The sequence below is a fragment of the Pseudopipra pipra genome, chromosome 3 (assembly GCF_036250125.1).
Source record: "Pseudopipra pipra isolate bDixPip1 chromosome 3, bDixPip1.hap1, whole genome shotgun sequence".
Classification (NCBI taxonomy): domain Eukaryota; kingdom Metazoa; phylum Chordata; class Aves; order Passeriformes; family Pipridae; genus Pseudopipra; species Pseudopipra pipra.
Genome location: NC_087551.1, coordinates 16,741,739 through 16,758,970, shown reverse-complemented (window position 1 = coordinate 16,758,970; position 17,232 = coordinate 16,741,739). Strand labels below are relative to the sequence as shown.

The 17,232-nt window shown below is 44.7% G+C and overlaps 1 protein-coding gene across 1 annotated transcript in view; it reads right to left on the bottom strand.

The window, feature by feature from the left end:
• Positions 1 to 1,269: 1,269 nt before the first annotated feature.
• EHD3 (EH domain containing 3) overlaps positions 1,270 to 17,232 on the bottom strand; it is a 30,674-nt gene continuing 14,711 nt past the window's right edge. The window contains exons 4-6 of the mRNA XM_064648034.1: positions 5,976 to 6,388; positions 4,789 to 4,953; positions 1,270 to 3,311 (exon numbers count right to left, since the gene is read on the bottom strand). Coding sequence (XP_064504104.1) covers positions 2,784 to 3,311; positions 4,789 to 4,953; positions 5,976 to 6,388 — 1,106 coding nt within the window. The 3' untranslated portion in view covers positions 1,270 to 2,783. The remainder of the gene's footprint in view (positions 3,312 to 4,788; positions 4,954 to 5,975; positions 6,389 to 17,232) is intronic.

Here is a 17,232-nt window from a genome sequence, read left to right as displayed (position 1 = left end):
GCAGAGGCAGGAGCTGTGGCATGTGCTGGCACACCTTCGCCAGTGTGTGGGGGTAACTGCTGCTACCAGCAACACAGAAAATCTGTTTCCTGTGTAACAGTGAGCCCTTTTTTGAGATTAGGGTAAAGCACAACGGCAGTCAACGCACTGAAAACTAATCTACTACACATGCTTTAACAACAGGCTAGTGGTTTGGGTTCTGAACTCATATGCACAACCAAGCACAAAAGGCTTTGTGCCCTGAAAGCTGTTTGATTCCTCTTACAATGTTTGGCCTACATGAGCACCTTCCCATCCTGGAAGAAAGACTAATAGACCTCGCCTCCTCTCATGCCCTTTGAGAGCAACGGTTAATTTTCTGCTTTTTAAGAAGCTGTTAAATTTCAACATGACATGACTGGCACAAGCAGTGTGCTGTGGCCATCAGAAAGTCATGCCCACACAGAGATAAGGCTGATTCAGGGTGCTCTGTTCAGCCTCAACATTGTGCCTCTACTGGAGTTGGATGCAAATTCCACACAAAGACCTGGACAGCATTCGCCGATGTGTGCACTGTAATCACAGTTAAACTGGAGGTTACTGGGTAGTCAAACTGGAGTGACATCGACATTGCTGACTTTTCCTTCAATTTCCATTTACTGCTTTTGCTCTCCACCCTATGATTTCCTCTCACCCCTCTCTCATCCTGTACAGCTGCTAAATGGAAACTCTGCCAACCACTACAGCTCACGCCCTCTTTCCAATCCTTCCCCAGTACTATCCTAACTGCTCTCACTGTCTTCGTGCCTCTCACTATCCCACTCTGGGGATACCTATCATTGTAATGAACGTGTAAAGAAAGGGCAATGAAGACAGAAGTAAAATTAGAGTCAGCAAGATTTAAGACTAAGGTTTTTTGTGTCCTTTCCAGATCTTGATAAATCTGTAGCATTCTCATCTGTAAGCGGCAGGAAGCAACTCTTTCAATATATACCTTTTCTACTGAAATTTGGCTGTTATCTCTTCCCTACACTGAACAAGGTGAATTGTGGACAAATTCCACTTGCTTTGGCAAGTACGGAGGTTGTGATGTGATTGCCAAAAGGGAAGGAAGATGTTGCAGTTGTCAACCAGGCATTCAGCAGTGCACACCCGTGTCCAGCTGGGCTGATCTATACATGCACATTTGGGAATGTGTTAAGGACAATTTCCTCATTCTGTTGCACATGAAAATAAGCTTTTTTCTTTTTAGCTGCATTTCCTTTTGCTATGTAAAGAAATAGACACATCTGGCCTTTCTTTTTTAATAATGTTTTAGGACCAGGGTACAAAAAAGGTTAATGCATTCATTTTTAAGACAAGTGATAAATGTACTGCAATAAGCACATCCTACATACACAGAATATATTTCTCTATATAATATGAACACAAGAGATATAAAATAAGTTATACTTATCTTGGTATTTCATCACAGTAGGAGCTCAGCTTATATAAAGTGACAATAGGAATTGTAACAACACACTGCTCCAAAGCAACAACAAAAACCAGAAGAGTGTGCACGCGTGTGTGTGTTTAGGAAATGAAATAGGAAATTGAGGAATTTCTGGTAAAATTGGGTCTTGAAAACAAAAATTTCATAGAGCATGAAAGAAGTAGGGAAGTTCTCTTGGCTCAAGGTAGAGGTTCTGGAGGGGATCAAGTGTTACTGTGTGGTGAGGTGAATGTGTGAAGGCTGACATCTTGGCTAGATTTGTGGAGGCACAGGCAGCAGAGCAAGCTCTGCCCACTGCCCCTCTGTGTTCTCTGCTCTTGTGATGGCCCACCTACCTGACAGTGCAGGGCTTGTATCTTTACAGTAGGAATGGGGCCTGGTAGCTTTCAGTGTGCACAATGAGAGTAAACACGTCACTTCACAGGGATAACAGACACCACCGTTGTTCAAAGAGGAAACACTATCCACTGGCTGTGAAACGTTCAGTGAGCCTGGGAGCAGTGTTCCTCCCTTCCAAGCCACCTGATGTCCGCCTCTAGTGCCCCATCCCTCTGTTTCCCTTGGAGGTTGGTTCTCTTGGCCATGCCTGCAGAACAAATCTCCCCTGGGGATGGAATGGGAGGTAGTGACGATTGGGAACTCTGAGTGCCTGTCCCACAGTGAACAATGAGGAACTCCAGCTACCCAGTTCAGAGCTCTTTCAGATTTTATTTATATATTTTTCTTTAAGGACAGGGGAATGTTGGAAAATTTGCATCTAACAGTGAATCAAGGTTCTTAAAATTCTTAACTCTGGGGTTTAGTATCTAGTATTTTAGTGTGGGCTTACATCAATTAGGACGTGCTCTTTAGTTTGGCCAATAGCTCGAAGACCTTGTGGTTTCTCTTCAAGATTTCAGTCTCCTGAAGTTTGTGCAACCCATTAAAAGGCAGCAGGTGCAGCCAAAGCTCAGGAGTGATACTGGCAGTTAGCGGATTTCTATTAGTGCCTATTCCACTCTCATAAAATGCAGCCCACTTCAGGTTTTCTTCTACTCCTGCTTGAGAGAGTCTCCTACTTGCAATGTCCTTTCTTTACCTTCATATTTACAGACTACACATTAGAAAGCAGGGACAGTACACTGGAAGAGTTAATTGCATATTATCATGAAGGATTGAACTTTTTTGTTCTGCTTTAGATTTTGTTCTTCATACAGCAAAGTAGGTATAAATCCAAACGTGATCTCACATCTAAAGGTATAATTTAAGTAAACATGTTTTTCTAGATCTTTTTTTTCCCCCTTCCCTTTCCCTCTCCCCTGTAACATTGCTTTCACTCTGTTATTTTCCTTTTGGATGGAGGGAGGAGATGGGAAGGAAGCTCATTTGGCAGCTCATGACCCTCCAACTTGACTTTAATGAGATGATTCGCCAAGGCAAACTCCTCATCATCCAGCATGCCATCTTTGTCGATGTCAGCCAGTTTCCATATCTTGCCCAGCACCGTGTTGGGCAGCTTAGACCTTACCATCTCCTTCTTTGCATTGGCACCAGTTATTTTACCATCGACAGGCGAGAGTGTGTAGAAGATCTCGTCATACATGGGCTTGTCCCTGGCCACCACCCACTCGGCATCGTCGATGCCTTCACCGGCGCCTTCGCCGTAGCCGTGGCCGAAGGGACCGTGCAAGGTGCCCTCGAAGGCTCCTCCCTTCACCATCTGGGTTGGCCGCTGTGACTCTTCCTGGCGTACGAGCACCATGAGCTGGGCGATGTCGTTGGCCAGCATGTCTTCCACGGTCTCCAGCAGCTTGCTCTTCAGAGGCTGGAACTTGCTAAAATCCTGTGCTTGCAACTGATCCTTAAAATAGGACAACATAGCAAGAGATGAGCGACATGGCTGTGCACTGTGGAGTAATGGCGTAGAGTGGGATGCCTGTCTGCTGCTTGGCTCAATAAAAGTGCTATTGCAGAGGAGTGGGGAGCTTGGCATTCCCTCTCTGACACCCCCGTTCCTCAGCATGCAATGGGGTCTCGCCTTGCTCTTGCTTACATCCTCTTTGAAGTCCTACTGAAAATGACCTTCTCTGCTTACAAAGGGGGGTTGATGTGATATATAGAGGGGAAGCAGTTTGTTCAAAGGCCCAAATGATGGACATATGCAAATAAGACTCCTCCTTTCCAAGCCACACAGAAACAGCCTCCTTGAAGACCAAATTGTTCAAGGTAAACTGGTTGTGCAGCTCTTGCTACATCCTCCAGCCAGTGTTCTGCACTCCTTCCCCCTTCTGCACTCTGGGAAGGAGATGCCACTCTGGAAAAAGACTATTATACTCATCATCATACAGTGCATCTTTCAGATGTCACAAAGACAGTAGCATGTCTGTAAGAGATGAGCACATCTTTACATGGCTCAGATTCTGTAATTTTCACAGCTAAGCAAATGTGCCTTGAGTAGGGCCTTCAGAGAACTCTCTTCTAACTGCAAAATGACCTACAGCTTTATCCTTCACCCTCTACTCATTTAATCCACATTATTCGCTCCTAATGGATTGGTACAGTATTTAAACGCTTAAGGACACATTTTAACAAGCAGTGAATGATATCTCCTGTTGGATACACTCCATAGATCTCACTCCCAACAATTTATGAAAAATATACTTTAAAAAAGACAAAAAAGGCAAATGCTGTGTTTTTCATAGGTAACTAGTAGCAACCTCGACAGCTGGCAACTCAGAACAGGTTTCTGCTTGGACTGAAGCCACGCAGCAATGCAGCACTGTCCAGCATTGTTTGAATATACAATACAAGGCTCTAATCCAAGGTCCTTTAAAGTTTCTGACTTGCATGAACACTGGGTCAGGTCTCAGGTCTGCAGAACAGAAAGCCTGCCTCTCTGCTTAAAATAGAAAAGGGGCTTTAAGTTTTCACACCTTCATTTCTCTCTTTCTAGAAACAAAGCGTGAAGTAGAAGACAAAAAAAGTATAGTTCTTGGGGAGAGGGGTATATGTAGGCTTTTCAGGGCACAGCTTTCCTTTTAATATAAATTAACAGTATTCTTAGGCCTGAAAATTCTTCAAATTGACCTGGAATTAAAGAAAAATAGAAGAAACCATTTGCTGTAAAGTGCTATACAGCTGCAGCTTCACATGAGCTCTGTGTGTGAGAAGTGCTCATGCCCAAATACAGCCTGCACATATTTCAAAGCCCATTTCAACATTACAGCAGGCCTTTCCTTACAGGTGGCAACAATCAATGTCTGTGTGGCTCTGTTGTATTCCCTGTGGTTACTCTAATGCTTTTTCCTCGGATGTTTGGCCAAGATGCCCCTGCTTACCTGCATCTTTTTCAGATTAGGGAAGTCTCCTGGTGAGATCTGATGCTCCCGTTCAATTCGGGCATAAATATCTCCCAAGTTGTTAACAAGCTCTTTCTTTTTATTGTCTTTCCCAAACATTGAGGGCATTTCCTTCTTCAGGGAACTGATGATGTAGGCATGGACCTGAAGGGAGTTAAATTATATGGAATGAAGACAAGTGTAAAATAACATATCAGAAAAATTCTTCTCAGCAGAGTATCTGTGCCCAGGACTCAACTCCATCTTGTCCCACCCTGAAGAGCAAGCTCACCTCCTCAGCTTGCCTGTGCCTATGGATTGTTGCTCCAGTGCTAAGTGCTGCTCAGCTGTGCACTCTGGCTGTGCTGAGGCAAGGTGCAAACACTGTGAGTCCTGGGCATACAGACAGTAACATTCAAATGCACTTCCTGGAAGAAGTGGTGGTGCTTTAATTTTTCATCTTCCACTGGGCAGGGCCTTCCAGGGAATAGTTCCTTTCCAGTCCAAACCAAACATACAGGTTTTGGAGCTCTCTAGACTTTGTTTAATGTTTTAGTATGAATACCAGTCCTTAACTTATAAAACATTGTTGGTTTTTTTTTTGAATGGTGAATCAATCATTTCCTCTTAGAAATGAAGAACAGAAAGTTTTATAGGGATCTTTTGATATCTTTTCTCAATTGGTATAGGGCTCTTCCCTGTATTTTTAGGGGCTTCATTCCGCTCATTTCAAATTTTCAGACATACTGCAGGATGATTTATCATTTGTGTGAGTCTCTACCTCCTGCATTCATCTAAGCCAGGTATCTCTCTCGGATAAGAAAGTTTAAAGCAAAAGACCCAGAGCTTAACAATTTCCTTGATGTATGATTCTGATATATTGAATTGGTTCTAATTCTCAAGTTGTTACCACAGAGTAACTCTTTCTAGATCCCTTCCAGTGCTACCTGATTAGATCTGTGGTCACCTTCCTTGCTCTGGCCTGCCATGATTGATGCACCAAGCAATGGTGGTGCTTTCTTCCTTGAAGTGCACAGGGCTAATATGCTGGACCCAAGTTAAATGGGATGGAAAAAGAGTAGGATCCACCAGCTCTGCAGGCTGAACTAGCCAAAACCACTTCCCCATAGCCTGCGTGCTGCAGACAGCCCAAATTGAGTGCTTTGGGGTTCCATGCCAACACTCACCTTGGCCAGCCGTGCTCGCTTGATGAGATCATTCAGCTTCCTCAGGGCTGCATTGCGGGGCAGGCTCTGGATGTCCCTAAACAGGTCCTGCTCCTCTGCCTCAAACAACTTGCGGTTGTCAGGGATGAGCAATGGATGGGACCAGAAGGAGCCAATGTAGACCCTGATGACCTCAGGAGTGTTGACAATCTTTCCCAGGGACCACATGAGGGCACCGTACACCCGCATCAGCTGCTGAGTCTCTATCTGGTCGGCCTTGTTGAGAACAACTCTCATCTTGTCCTCATGGTTCTTCAGGGCCTTGATGACCTCAGAGAATTCATCAGAGATGTCCAGCTTGTGCGCATCAAAAAGGAGAATGATGCGGTCAACCCGCTCTGCAAACCACTCCAGTACAGCGGCGAAGTCGTAACCTGCAAGGGGTGGAGGAAGAGAAGAGATGCAACATGCACAGGACTACAGAAGCCTACTTGCTGTACCTGAATTATACCTGTGCCTAACAGAGGGTAAGCTTGCAGAGGAAGTTTACCCAGTAGACCAGCTTGATAACAGGAACATGAAACGTCGTTTCTTGTCCCAAAGAAGGTGGAGACGAGGCCCTGTCCTTCACACTGAAATGCTCATGAGGTGCACAGCTACGGGTAGCTCTCATCTTTTAAGAGATCACCTGAAGAAGTCTTGAACTTGTGCTCCAGGTCCTTCATTCAAATGCATATCGTGAGGCAACTGCTACATTCAAAGGGCTATTGCAGAAGTCTTGTATGTGGCAACAAGAGAGGTCTACTTTGTGTGTGACTGGCCACCAGCATGGCCTACGACGGCTGTAGAAAGCTGGATAATTGCAATACTTGCACCCAGACTGGTTTGAGATGCATATCTCTACCACTTAATAATTCTCAGCTCTTGTCTAGTTGTGTGAGACTAACTTTCTTGCATCCAATTCAAAACCTGGGATGCAAATAACCTGCCTTACCGGAATAATCATCCTGTCGTACCTGCTGCATGTGCACAAACCCAAATGATTTGTGTTCACTTAGCTAAGTGCTTGATGCTTAGCAGAACACGAGAGGTGGACTAAAGATAGGAACAGTGGGTTCAAATTTCACATGCCTCAAGACTAAGGATAATGGATGTACAATGTCCATTCTCTAGGCAATAGAGGGCATGATAAATAGGGTGTGTGGAGATGTGTCCTTAAAACAGTAGTAATGACAGCAACAAAATGACCTTCTTTCCTAGCTCTGTGGTGTTTTTTTCACCTTCTTTAAAGCCTCAGTGAGAGACTGGCTCATTCTCTCCCTCTGCTCTGTCAGGCTCTCCTATGCTGTGCAACATTTGGGGTTATCTCTGTTGCCAGAGTGCTGCACTCTGTTAAGGAAAATCAGGACAGAGCAAATGCTATTTGCATTCGAATCCTTTAAAATACTATTTTAATCTTGGCTTTCATGAGTAAATGTATGATAATTAGTTCAGTGCTTTTTCCTCCCCCTATCCTTTCTTTTTATTTTTCTTTCTGTCCCCTCCAAAACCTAGAGGGCAACCAGCACATCTCAGTCATTAGATTGGAACTACAGAAGGGAGGAGAGCTGAGCTCTGATCTTGCTTTTTGCCACTGGCCTTTTGTCCCTTCTGACTAAGCAAACTGGAGTGCAATCCTGGCTGCCAAGTCAAGAGTAAAGCCTGTGTGAACTTTCTCTTCAGCTGATATTAACTTTTTGCCACTGAGAACAAATGCGAAGGTTATTTCTGGCAGTGTTCTGCTTTGGTCAATTACCGTTTGCTCCTCACAAGAACATGGGGTAGTGGGGTGTGGGTGTGTGCTCCTGGATGTGGACAGTTTGCCCTGCTGTTTTCCAGAGGATCTACAGAAATCATAGATGCAAGAGATAGATGTTTGTCGCACCAGTGTCCTCTGCTCATTTAGGACAGCACTGCCTTCTCTAGCAGCAGTAAGCAATGCTGGGCCCTGGCTCTTTGCTCAGTTATGTTTGATGCTGAGAGCTTCAGAGAATTCAGAATTAGTATTACCTTTGACAAAGACCTGCTGAGCATTCAATATATCATATTGATAGCTCTGTATCTTGTCCAGTCCATGTGTCTGACCTCAATAACAGTCACGAGTCAGACTCTTAAGACTGAAATAAACTTGGTCCCGTTTGCTTTCAGATATTAACAGCCTTTTTTAACACTTGGGTTAACCTCAGCTTTTTAACCTTAGGTGTTCTTGCTGTAGGGAGCTCACCCCCACCTCACCATTTGCATATCTGCTGCAAAGCTAAGCATGCTGACTCCTTCCCAACCTGTGCTAGGAGGGACTGGCAGCAGGATGAAGATGCCTCATTTCACTTGGATGGGGTTCAGACTGTAAGCTGTCCCTCTGCAAGCAGACCAATGAATTTGCAAACAGGGACCTCCCTCGCCCCCTCAAACTTTGCTAAACACACACTTAATGCTCAGGTCTGCTGGGGCTGTACTGGAAGTCATCTGGCATGGCAAGACAGTTTATTCCTCATACGCAGAGCAACACAGCTTGCTTTTTCATCATGGAAGCAATGAGTCAGAGTGACTTTGTTTGGAGATGCTTCTGCATTTAATCTTGTCAAATCTCATTGACTGGGATGTTTTCTTGTCAACCTGGCACACGTTTGAATTGTACTTTGGTTACTTTCTTGAGAGAATCAAGAGGGGAAACAGAATCGTGCTCTCTAGGATACCTTGTAATGCTAGTGATGTCCTGTCAGATCACACAAATGTTTTCCCTCTGACAGTAGAGGAACAGTCTCTATTAGGCTCACTTAGGGGCTGGGATCAGGCAGGGAAACTGCAACTGACATTCAGCCCACCTTTTAGTGATTCGGTAAAAGTGGGAACTCGTTTAAAAGAAGAGGGTGCTGTAGAAAGAGTGGTACAGTAGTTTTGGTATTAACTGAGGACTTGGGAGATTGATTTTAGCCCTTTGATCTGCCTGGGTCTCAAGGTTTTTCCAAAAGTATCTTTAGGTATTTAGCTCTGATGATTTTTATCTTGTATCAAGCCTGGATCCACAGTAACACTTAGAAGGTATCTATTCTGTGAGCCTCCCTTTCCTATTAACAAAAAAAAAATGTTTCTCTACCCAGCAAGAAAAGGAAATTAATATCTGCTCAGACCTTTTGTGTATTCCCAGCTGCTACAGTAACATAAAGTGAGTCTTGAATGTCCCCGTGGACTTCATTAAATGTCTAGATTGATTAGCAGACTTTCTTTCTGAGCTTCTTTCCTTGTTCAGAGATATTCTCCTGACAGCTGTCCTGCATATCTCCATTAATGAGAGAACAAAGCCCTGGGGAGTAACACTTGGTGATGTTTCAGAGCAGTCAACAGCATGGACTCATCTACATCCCATGCTGGGACCAAAGCCCAGCCCACACACTCCCCTTGTACGTCCCACTTGCCTTGGCACTCAGGGAACGTGTGAGACTGCCTTCCTGTTGGTGCCCAGCAGAGTAAGAAACATGTCTTTGTGTGCACTTCTAATAATCACAGCTGCATTCTCCTGTATGGAGGTACTTGGTAGGAAAACCAAGGTGTAAGTGTATGTATTTTGTTCTTAAGCAACAGAACACTTCAGAGGAAAAGACAGGAAAATTATCATGAGTGTTGTATTCTTCCTTAACATGTAGCATGACGTGTGGAAAGGGCAGGTGGGACAAGACCTTTGTTTACAAGTACCTACTTGGAGTCACTCACTGCCTGGTAGTGTTTTCTCACACAGACAAGTGCTTAGAGAATTGCTACATACATGATACAACAGTAGGGTTGATTATTTAGTTTTGCTTTCAGTGTATAAAAAGAGTAGATTGTTACTAAAGCATTTGGGTAGCACAGTGACAACGTAAAACTCTAAGGGCAAGCTGGAGGTGCTCAACACCAGAAAACACAGGAGGCTCATTCTGTAACTAAATCTAAGCATTATATCCTTGCTTTAATTTACTCCCTCTGCCCCTTTTTGATTTCACAGATGCACAGAGCCTGACTCTTCCTTCTGGCAGTTTATTAGTGTGTTTATCAGTTTATGAGCTGATCTTCATCTACAGTCAAATTAGGAGTTTTCATAGTGTCCCTTGCTCATTCCACTGCAAATTCGTTATGTCTCTTTACGCCTCTCTCAGTGTTGTAGGGTGTTGCTAAGGCCTCTCACAAAAGCAGCCAGTTACTATCTCTGACTTGGCAGCGTTTCAGTGATGGGTGAAGCTGTCCACACACACAGCACAGTTTTATTGTGAAGTTACAGGGCATTTGGGAAGCCATCTGCTTGCCAAAGCTGCATAAATGCAAAACTATTATTACGGGGATGTGTCAGATAGAACTGTTAAGGGAAGAATTTTCTGTTCAGTAATTCCTGTTTGTTGTACTCGCATTCCTGTGGAAAAATACTTAAACATTCCCTAACATCACTGACGCAGCTTCTTTCACAACCTCCAAACAAGGTGAACATGAATAGAAAATTAATCCCAACCATACAGTACTAGGAGGACAAGATAACAGTTTTATTCCCATCAGACTTTTTTTTCATGGGACAGGTTTCCTTCTGACCGCACGAAAAGGACTCAACAGATTTAACACAAAGCTGACCAGTCAGCAGGACTGTCAGTGAGTTCAGCCTACAGAAAAAATGATCTTGCAGACACCCTGCCACCCAGACTCCACAAGGTAGGCTGGCTTACTGAATACTCGTTTGTGCACCACAGGAATACCTGACAGCATGCATTTCACCAAGATCTGATAGGATTATGCAATTACACTTCTGTCAAGTCAGACCATGGCATGATACAGTCTTTATGCTGACTGTGGGAAGATGGATGATACCTGATCCAGCACAAAATCTGCCTGGCTGTAACATTTTAAATACAATTTAAACCACCAACGAGTGGGCATGCATTGGTTCAGCATTTCTCACCATGTAGCTACACTGCTTATTGGTTTAGGTTTGTTTTGTTTGTTTGTGCTGGTTTTTTGTCTGGTAGCATGCACACTACTGCTTTTCCTGTTTTGTGGAACCATGGCCACAGACTGTGGTAGTGGAGTTCAGGTGGGATCACATGGGAACAGCAAGATCAAGAAATGCTGAAAAACACAAAGCTGCTGCTTTGCACCAGATATCTCACAGCTTGCTGTCACTTCTGGTGTTGCTTTTAGCAATTCACCTCTTTCCTGCTAAATCTGAGTCACTGGGAGCTTCCTTCTCATCTTTCTAAAGCTGATATTATCCAGAGACTGAAGATTTACCAGACTGTGCCACTCTATAGGGCAGAGTTTTATAGCTGTGTCCCTATCTGTCAACTGACAGACTGGCTCTGTGCATCTGAGGACAACATCAGAAGATGGGATAGTTGACACAGTAAACACTGACTATCCTCGAGAGGGAACAGCTCTTCAGAGATGAAATGAATGCTGATTCCAGGGAACTAATGCCTTGATTTGAATTTTTATAATTGAATAAGAGGGTTTTGAGGCTTAGTCTAACTGCTCACAGTGATGTCCTGCCTGAAAGCTGTTCAAAGTCTAGGGAAGAGGACTTATGTCGTGGCAAAACACGCAGGCAGCCCACAGTGGCGGGGGAGAATGTGCCAGGAGGGGCAGGTGTTACCCAAATGTGACAGATGGCTGTAAGCAAAGGAGAAGGAAGGTCACACGATGGTCAGAAGAAGAAAAGGAGGGGAGTGGGGGAGGGGAAAGTGACATATCCTTTGAGGACACACAAAGTGAGTGGGAAGCTGAGTGGATGGCTCTTGTGAGACCCAAAGAGTGATGGTGTCATGGAGAGAGAAGGGTGCTGGGACTGAGTGGAACAACAATGATATGAGCAAATTTCTCTGATGGTGAGGAGTGGTAGTGCCAGCAAGGAAAGGACAGAAGGGATGATGAAAAGCAAAGGATGGGTACTGGATACACCTCTCTGCAGCTCATCCCAAAACATCATTGTAAAAAGCTGCCATACTCCTCTCTGGAGGTGGCCGCCTTCCAAGGGAATATAAAGAGATTCCTGTAATGCATATCTGTGGGTGTGTTGTGAAGTAGACAGAAGTCCTTTGGGATGAAAAGATTTCTTTGAACTATTACATGTCATAATTTCAGAGCAGGCCTCAGCTTGCTGATCACCTCTGCCTTTACTTATACTCAAAGAAATAATCTGTCCCACAGCTGCTGATTCAGAGCACTGGGAGCTACATCATCCAGCCAGTGCTCTGCATTTCTTCCTCCTCTGTACCAAGAACTAGTGGAAACATTAAATACGTTTTGGAGACTTTAGGGTTTCCAAAGCAAAGGCAAAAGGACTCAAAGCACGGCAGATCTGTCTATGCTCTCAGCCAGGAACAATGCTAACATTTACATTAACCAGTACCTGGAGTGGCAGACTGTGTGGCCTTTTGCTTTCATGTTGTTTACTGCAACAGCTTCAGGGTTGGGAAGAGACTGGGAGCCTGACAAGCCTCTTGCTTTATGTCAGTGGAAACTGAACGAATCCTCAGTAAGCATATTCAAATCAGGTGAGGTAAAACTGATGAGAGTATTGTTCAGAGCTAAGTTTCCTTATAACAGCCTGTTTAGCTTCTATGTACACACAGCAGAAGTTGTCCCCTCAACAAGTTTACAGCTTTGCCATTTGTGACAGATGGATTGAGCGTCTCCTGGTATTTGAGCCAACGCTGAAGACAATTCCTAGCCAGATTTTGAGACCTCAGAAGGCATTTGAATATAGGTCACATATTCCAGAGAGGTCAGTGCACAGCAGCATTAATGTGTAGCTGGGATTCTAAGGAATTTTTTTTACTATAGTTTTCAAACACAAACTGAATTCTTCCAGTACACACATTTTAATTTTGGGTGAAATCATGTTTGAAAACAAGGCCTGAAATGGCCACCAGTAACTGACAGCCATCAGTGACCAGGAAACACATTCCTTCTCCATTGTTACTTGGGAAGCTAAAAGAATTCATGATGGGCATAAATAATGCAAATTGATGAGATGCTGATGGGTATGACTATCCTTCCTTGATGAAATAGATACTTGGGATATTTCTGGAGTGCACAGTGGACAACGCATAGACAAGCTGAACAGCTGTTCTAAAAATCAGACTTGTTTAGTAACACAAATTAAGTACTTGCTGTATGTTAGTAAGAATTTAAAACACCCCAACAAAACAGCACAGCCCTTTCTATCTTTGCAGCCATTTAATCTGCTGGTTTGTGTTACTTTTTTTTCTTCCAGTTCTGGAACTGCACCTCCAACTGAAATCATGGAGACGGACCCTCTCCCCAAACAAAATAATGGTTTTCCCAAAACCCCAAAATAATCTTGACTTTTTTTTTTTTAATCTTGCTTTCAGATCAGAAGAGTTAGGCTCATGGCTTCATGGATTTCTACAAATAAAAATTGTGAGAAGTGTAGATTTTCTGCTCATTTTTATGCTGCTCTTAAGAGGAAGTGCAGAACTGTGTGACTATAGGAGCTGAGCCTTCCAGTGGAACATTATGTGTTAGTGAGACTGTGATAAAATCAGGCAAGTTGGCAGAGCAGCTACTGCACTGCAGTAATAGAGGTGAACTGGGAAGTCAAAACTAACCCGTGCACTTTTACCCTCCCAGGCAGAATGAAATACAAAATATAAGCAAACATCACTGGTGGGGAGCAGTATAGCAAATATTTGAAATACTTCCCTTTTAGAGGCTATCAGGGTGGATGCCTTAGCTGTGTATCACCCTGTTGCTAGCACATATGACAAAACTCTTTGGAAAAAATATTTTCTCGTTGCCAGTGTACCCTAAACAGCATTGCATGAAGTGGGAGAACATCAATTCCCCTGGTGTTTGCCTTTCCCTTCCAATCATGGCTATTTGAGACACAGCCAGTCTGAGAGCTCTGCCCTGCCCAAGACTTGCTATTAGCATTTTTCTTTTTGCTGTCAGGCTGGTGAGTCACTAAGCATCCCTGGTGCTGAAGCTGCTGGTCATTTGGGAATTCTTCCCTCCCGGGAGACACAGCAAGGTTAGTGTGAACGGGCTTTTTCCCTTGGCTATGGGATGCCTAGGCTGCACTGCAGCCAGCAGAATGGGTAGAAGGCTGGAAAAACACTGCAATAGTGCATACTGGAAAGAAAGCAGATGGGGAATGACACTGCCAGTCCTTACCTCCTGCCTAGGACCTTGTGCTCACTGTTAATGCAGGAAAAGGAGGAGGTGACATATAGAGGGTGAAGATGAAATAAGTGTTCAGGATATATTCAGGAAGTACTACCCCAAAACAGGGATCAAATACAACTTGTCCAGGGCATCACTGAACTTGGCAGACTTGGATCTGCCCAGCTCAGGGCACATGTAGGTCGAGACGGATGGTCAGCAGTGTGTCAAGGCTCAGCCCCCCGGGGATGGCACTGCCACTGAAGCACATGAGTTCCTGTTGCCAGGTGGCTCAATTAGCATGGCAGACTGCACAAGGTGATGAATTATGAGGAAGTCCCTAACTCCTGCCCTGGCTCTGCTGTGCTGCATGACCTGATCCCTGGTCCTCCCCTCTGTCCTCATTTATTTCAGCACAGTCATCCCCTTGTCATCTTCTCTCCCAGCAGGATGGCCTGGGCTCCTTATGTGACACCAGAACAGTGGTTTGCAAATGGATAGCATCCATATTATTATCAAATTGTTAAAGCAGACAGGACTGTGCTGCTTTGGTACAAACACCTCCCCTATGGGCATTGCTGCAGCCTACTGCTGCCTCATGCTCCCTAGAAACAATAAAAAAAAGGAGAAGGACACAGAGCAAGAGACAAGGCAATGACTGGCTCTTTACAGGCTGCCACAGATCCATGCCTCAGTATGTAAAAAAGACCAGAAGAGAAACAGCTGACTTCCAGGTAAGGATAATACAGAAGCAGTGAAGGGCAAGATGCTCTGGGCCAAGACATCCTGGAAACATGTCCCATCAGGCCTGTAAATGAAACCAGTATACCCTAGGGAGTGTAACTACCACACCTGTGACACCATGGGTGCCCACCACAAAGCAGTGCATGAGTCACGGGAGCTCAGTAGGAGAAATCAGTGCAGGCAGCTCCTTGGCTACACTTTTTACCAGAGCCTGAGAGCAACAGCTGTGTCAATGCTGGTGATCTCACTGCATGCCAAAGGGATGTGGACTTGAGCTATGACAGACTGCATCACCCTCAATCACTTGATAGGCCTAAACCTCCAGGTCTGCTACTGGGAAACTTCACTGTCTGCTCTGTGGGGGGATGGGGATTCTTATGGTCATGTAGTTCTGGAAAAGAGCCAGTGCAGAGCTGTTTCTTGGGATTATACAACATTCCTTGGAGGAAAGCTTGCTACCCTGCTGCTGGCTGTCCGAGGCTAAGAGCTGCCAGCACTAACACCAGGTGCTGGTGCACATCCTGTCTGTCCAGCAGGGAAGGGACTGTGTTATCTGTCATGTTACTCTTTTAACACCAATGAGGCAGTGAATTTAATTCAGAGTTCAGTTCAGATAAATGCAAAGCTTCAGAACCTGGACGTGGCCCCTGAATCAATCCTTTAAACTCAGCTTCCATGCTCCTGCTCCTTGAAACATGGATCCAATAACAGGAACAGCTACTGCTTTGAAATTCAGGAGTATAAGGTGGCCTTCAAGGATTGCTAAGATTTGATAGCATGGTATTCTGCTAAACTGGCACCGTATAGATTAGCTAATGCTCCTGACATCTAAAGGGAAAGGAGAAGACTTGTGATGTTCCCACTGAGAGGAATTTCCTATTTTTAGAAATGTTGCTGGTTCTCATGGGATGGGCAGGCTGGGAAAGCCTGCCACATCTTTTGAATCTTTACTTTTCCCCTCAAATGTGTGACAGAAAGCTGCATCACTACCTACTCCCTTTCCTGGTTTTGCTTCACAGGTACCCCAGTCTGAGGGTGTTAAAACCTACTAGCAATGCAGGTAAGAGGAGCTCTCCTGTTTCCAGCTGTTAAGAAATTTCAAAGTCTCTTGGGAAATCTCTGTAAGACTCCCTCAGGTCTTGCTTCATTCCTAAGTGAAATCTGAGCAGGCTGGGAAGGTATAGAAGAGCAGGTGCACTTTGTTGTGTGAGCAGTTTTTAGCACTGTCTTGTTTTCTGCCTAAAAACCACATTATTGCTCGAGTTGCCTCCAAAATCAACTTGCTACCGAGGGCAGCTGGCTTGTAAGCTTGGTGGCAAAGGTGCCAGCCTCACCACTTCTTTCTATTCCTCTTCCATAGGAGCTGGGAGATGAGTACTCCCTTTCAAACATCAGCTTCCTTGAGATAAGCTCAAGGCAATGCCTGGCAGCAGCCCTTCCTAAACACAAGCACCTCAACACTCTTTTGACTCCTTCTGCTCCCTGCAGACAGAAATCGCTGGAGTTGTCCCAGCTTCAACAGAGCTGTGTTGATCTAAACCACATGAGGACCTTGCCCTGTAGCTATTGAAAGGTCATGCGACCTGGCCCACATGACCATTTTCAGTCTGTCCTGGATGCAAATGGTGACAAAGTGAGACCCCCACCTACACTGTACTTTTAACTGTTGTGATTAGGTCAGTTGACAAGTTGTGACAGCCCCTTCGTCTCGCTGGAGATGTGGCAGAGAAAATTCCTGGGATGGCAGAATGACCAGGAGATGGCTGTGCTCCATCTGGAGTTCTTGCCTCCTGGCAAAAGGGTTGAATGACCACACACTGTAGTCACAGGGTCAACGTGCAATGTGCCAATTTTTTGCCCCTAGTGCACTTAACTGCACTAGGTGCAGAAAAGTTGCCCAGGAAGAACTTGTTTCACATGTTAAGACAGGTCTGCAGCTCTACAAACAGGTATAGTGTGCAAAAGTTTACAGAACTGGGACTCCCCTTTAGCCTCCTCAGCTGTTCTCAGATGTTTGGAGAGGCATTATTGGCTTGTGTCAAAGTGCACCAGTGACTTTCCTAACAGTGTACACCTGTGCATCAGCATGTTCTGACATTGCTGGCATTTATCAGAGTAGCTGCAGGAAGCATAGAATTGTTTAGGTTGGAAAAGACCTTTAAGATCATTGAGGCCAACTGTAAACGCGGCGCTGGCCTTCGCCCATTGATCCGGCCCATCGATTCAGATCCATCTACAGATCCCTCTGCAGAGCCTGCCTACCTGCCAGTAGACCAGACCGATGCTCCCGCCCAGCTTGGTGTCATCTGCAAATTGACTGAGGGTGCCCTTTATCACCTTGTTCAGGTCATCA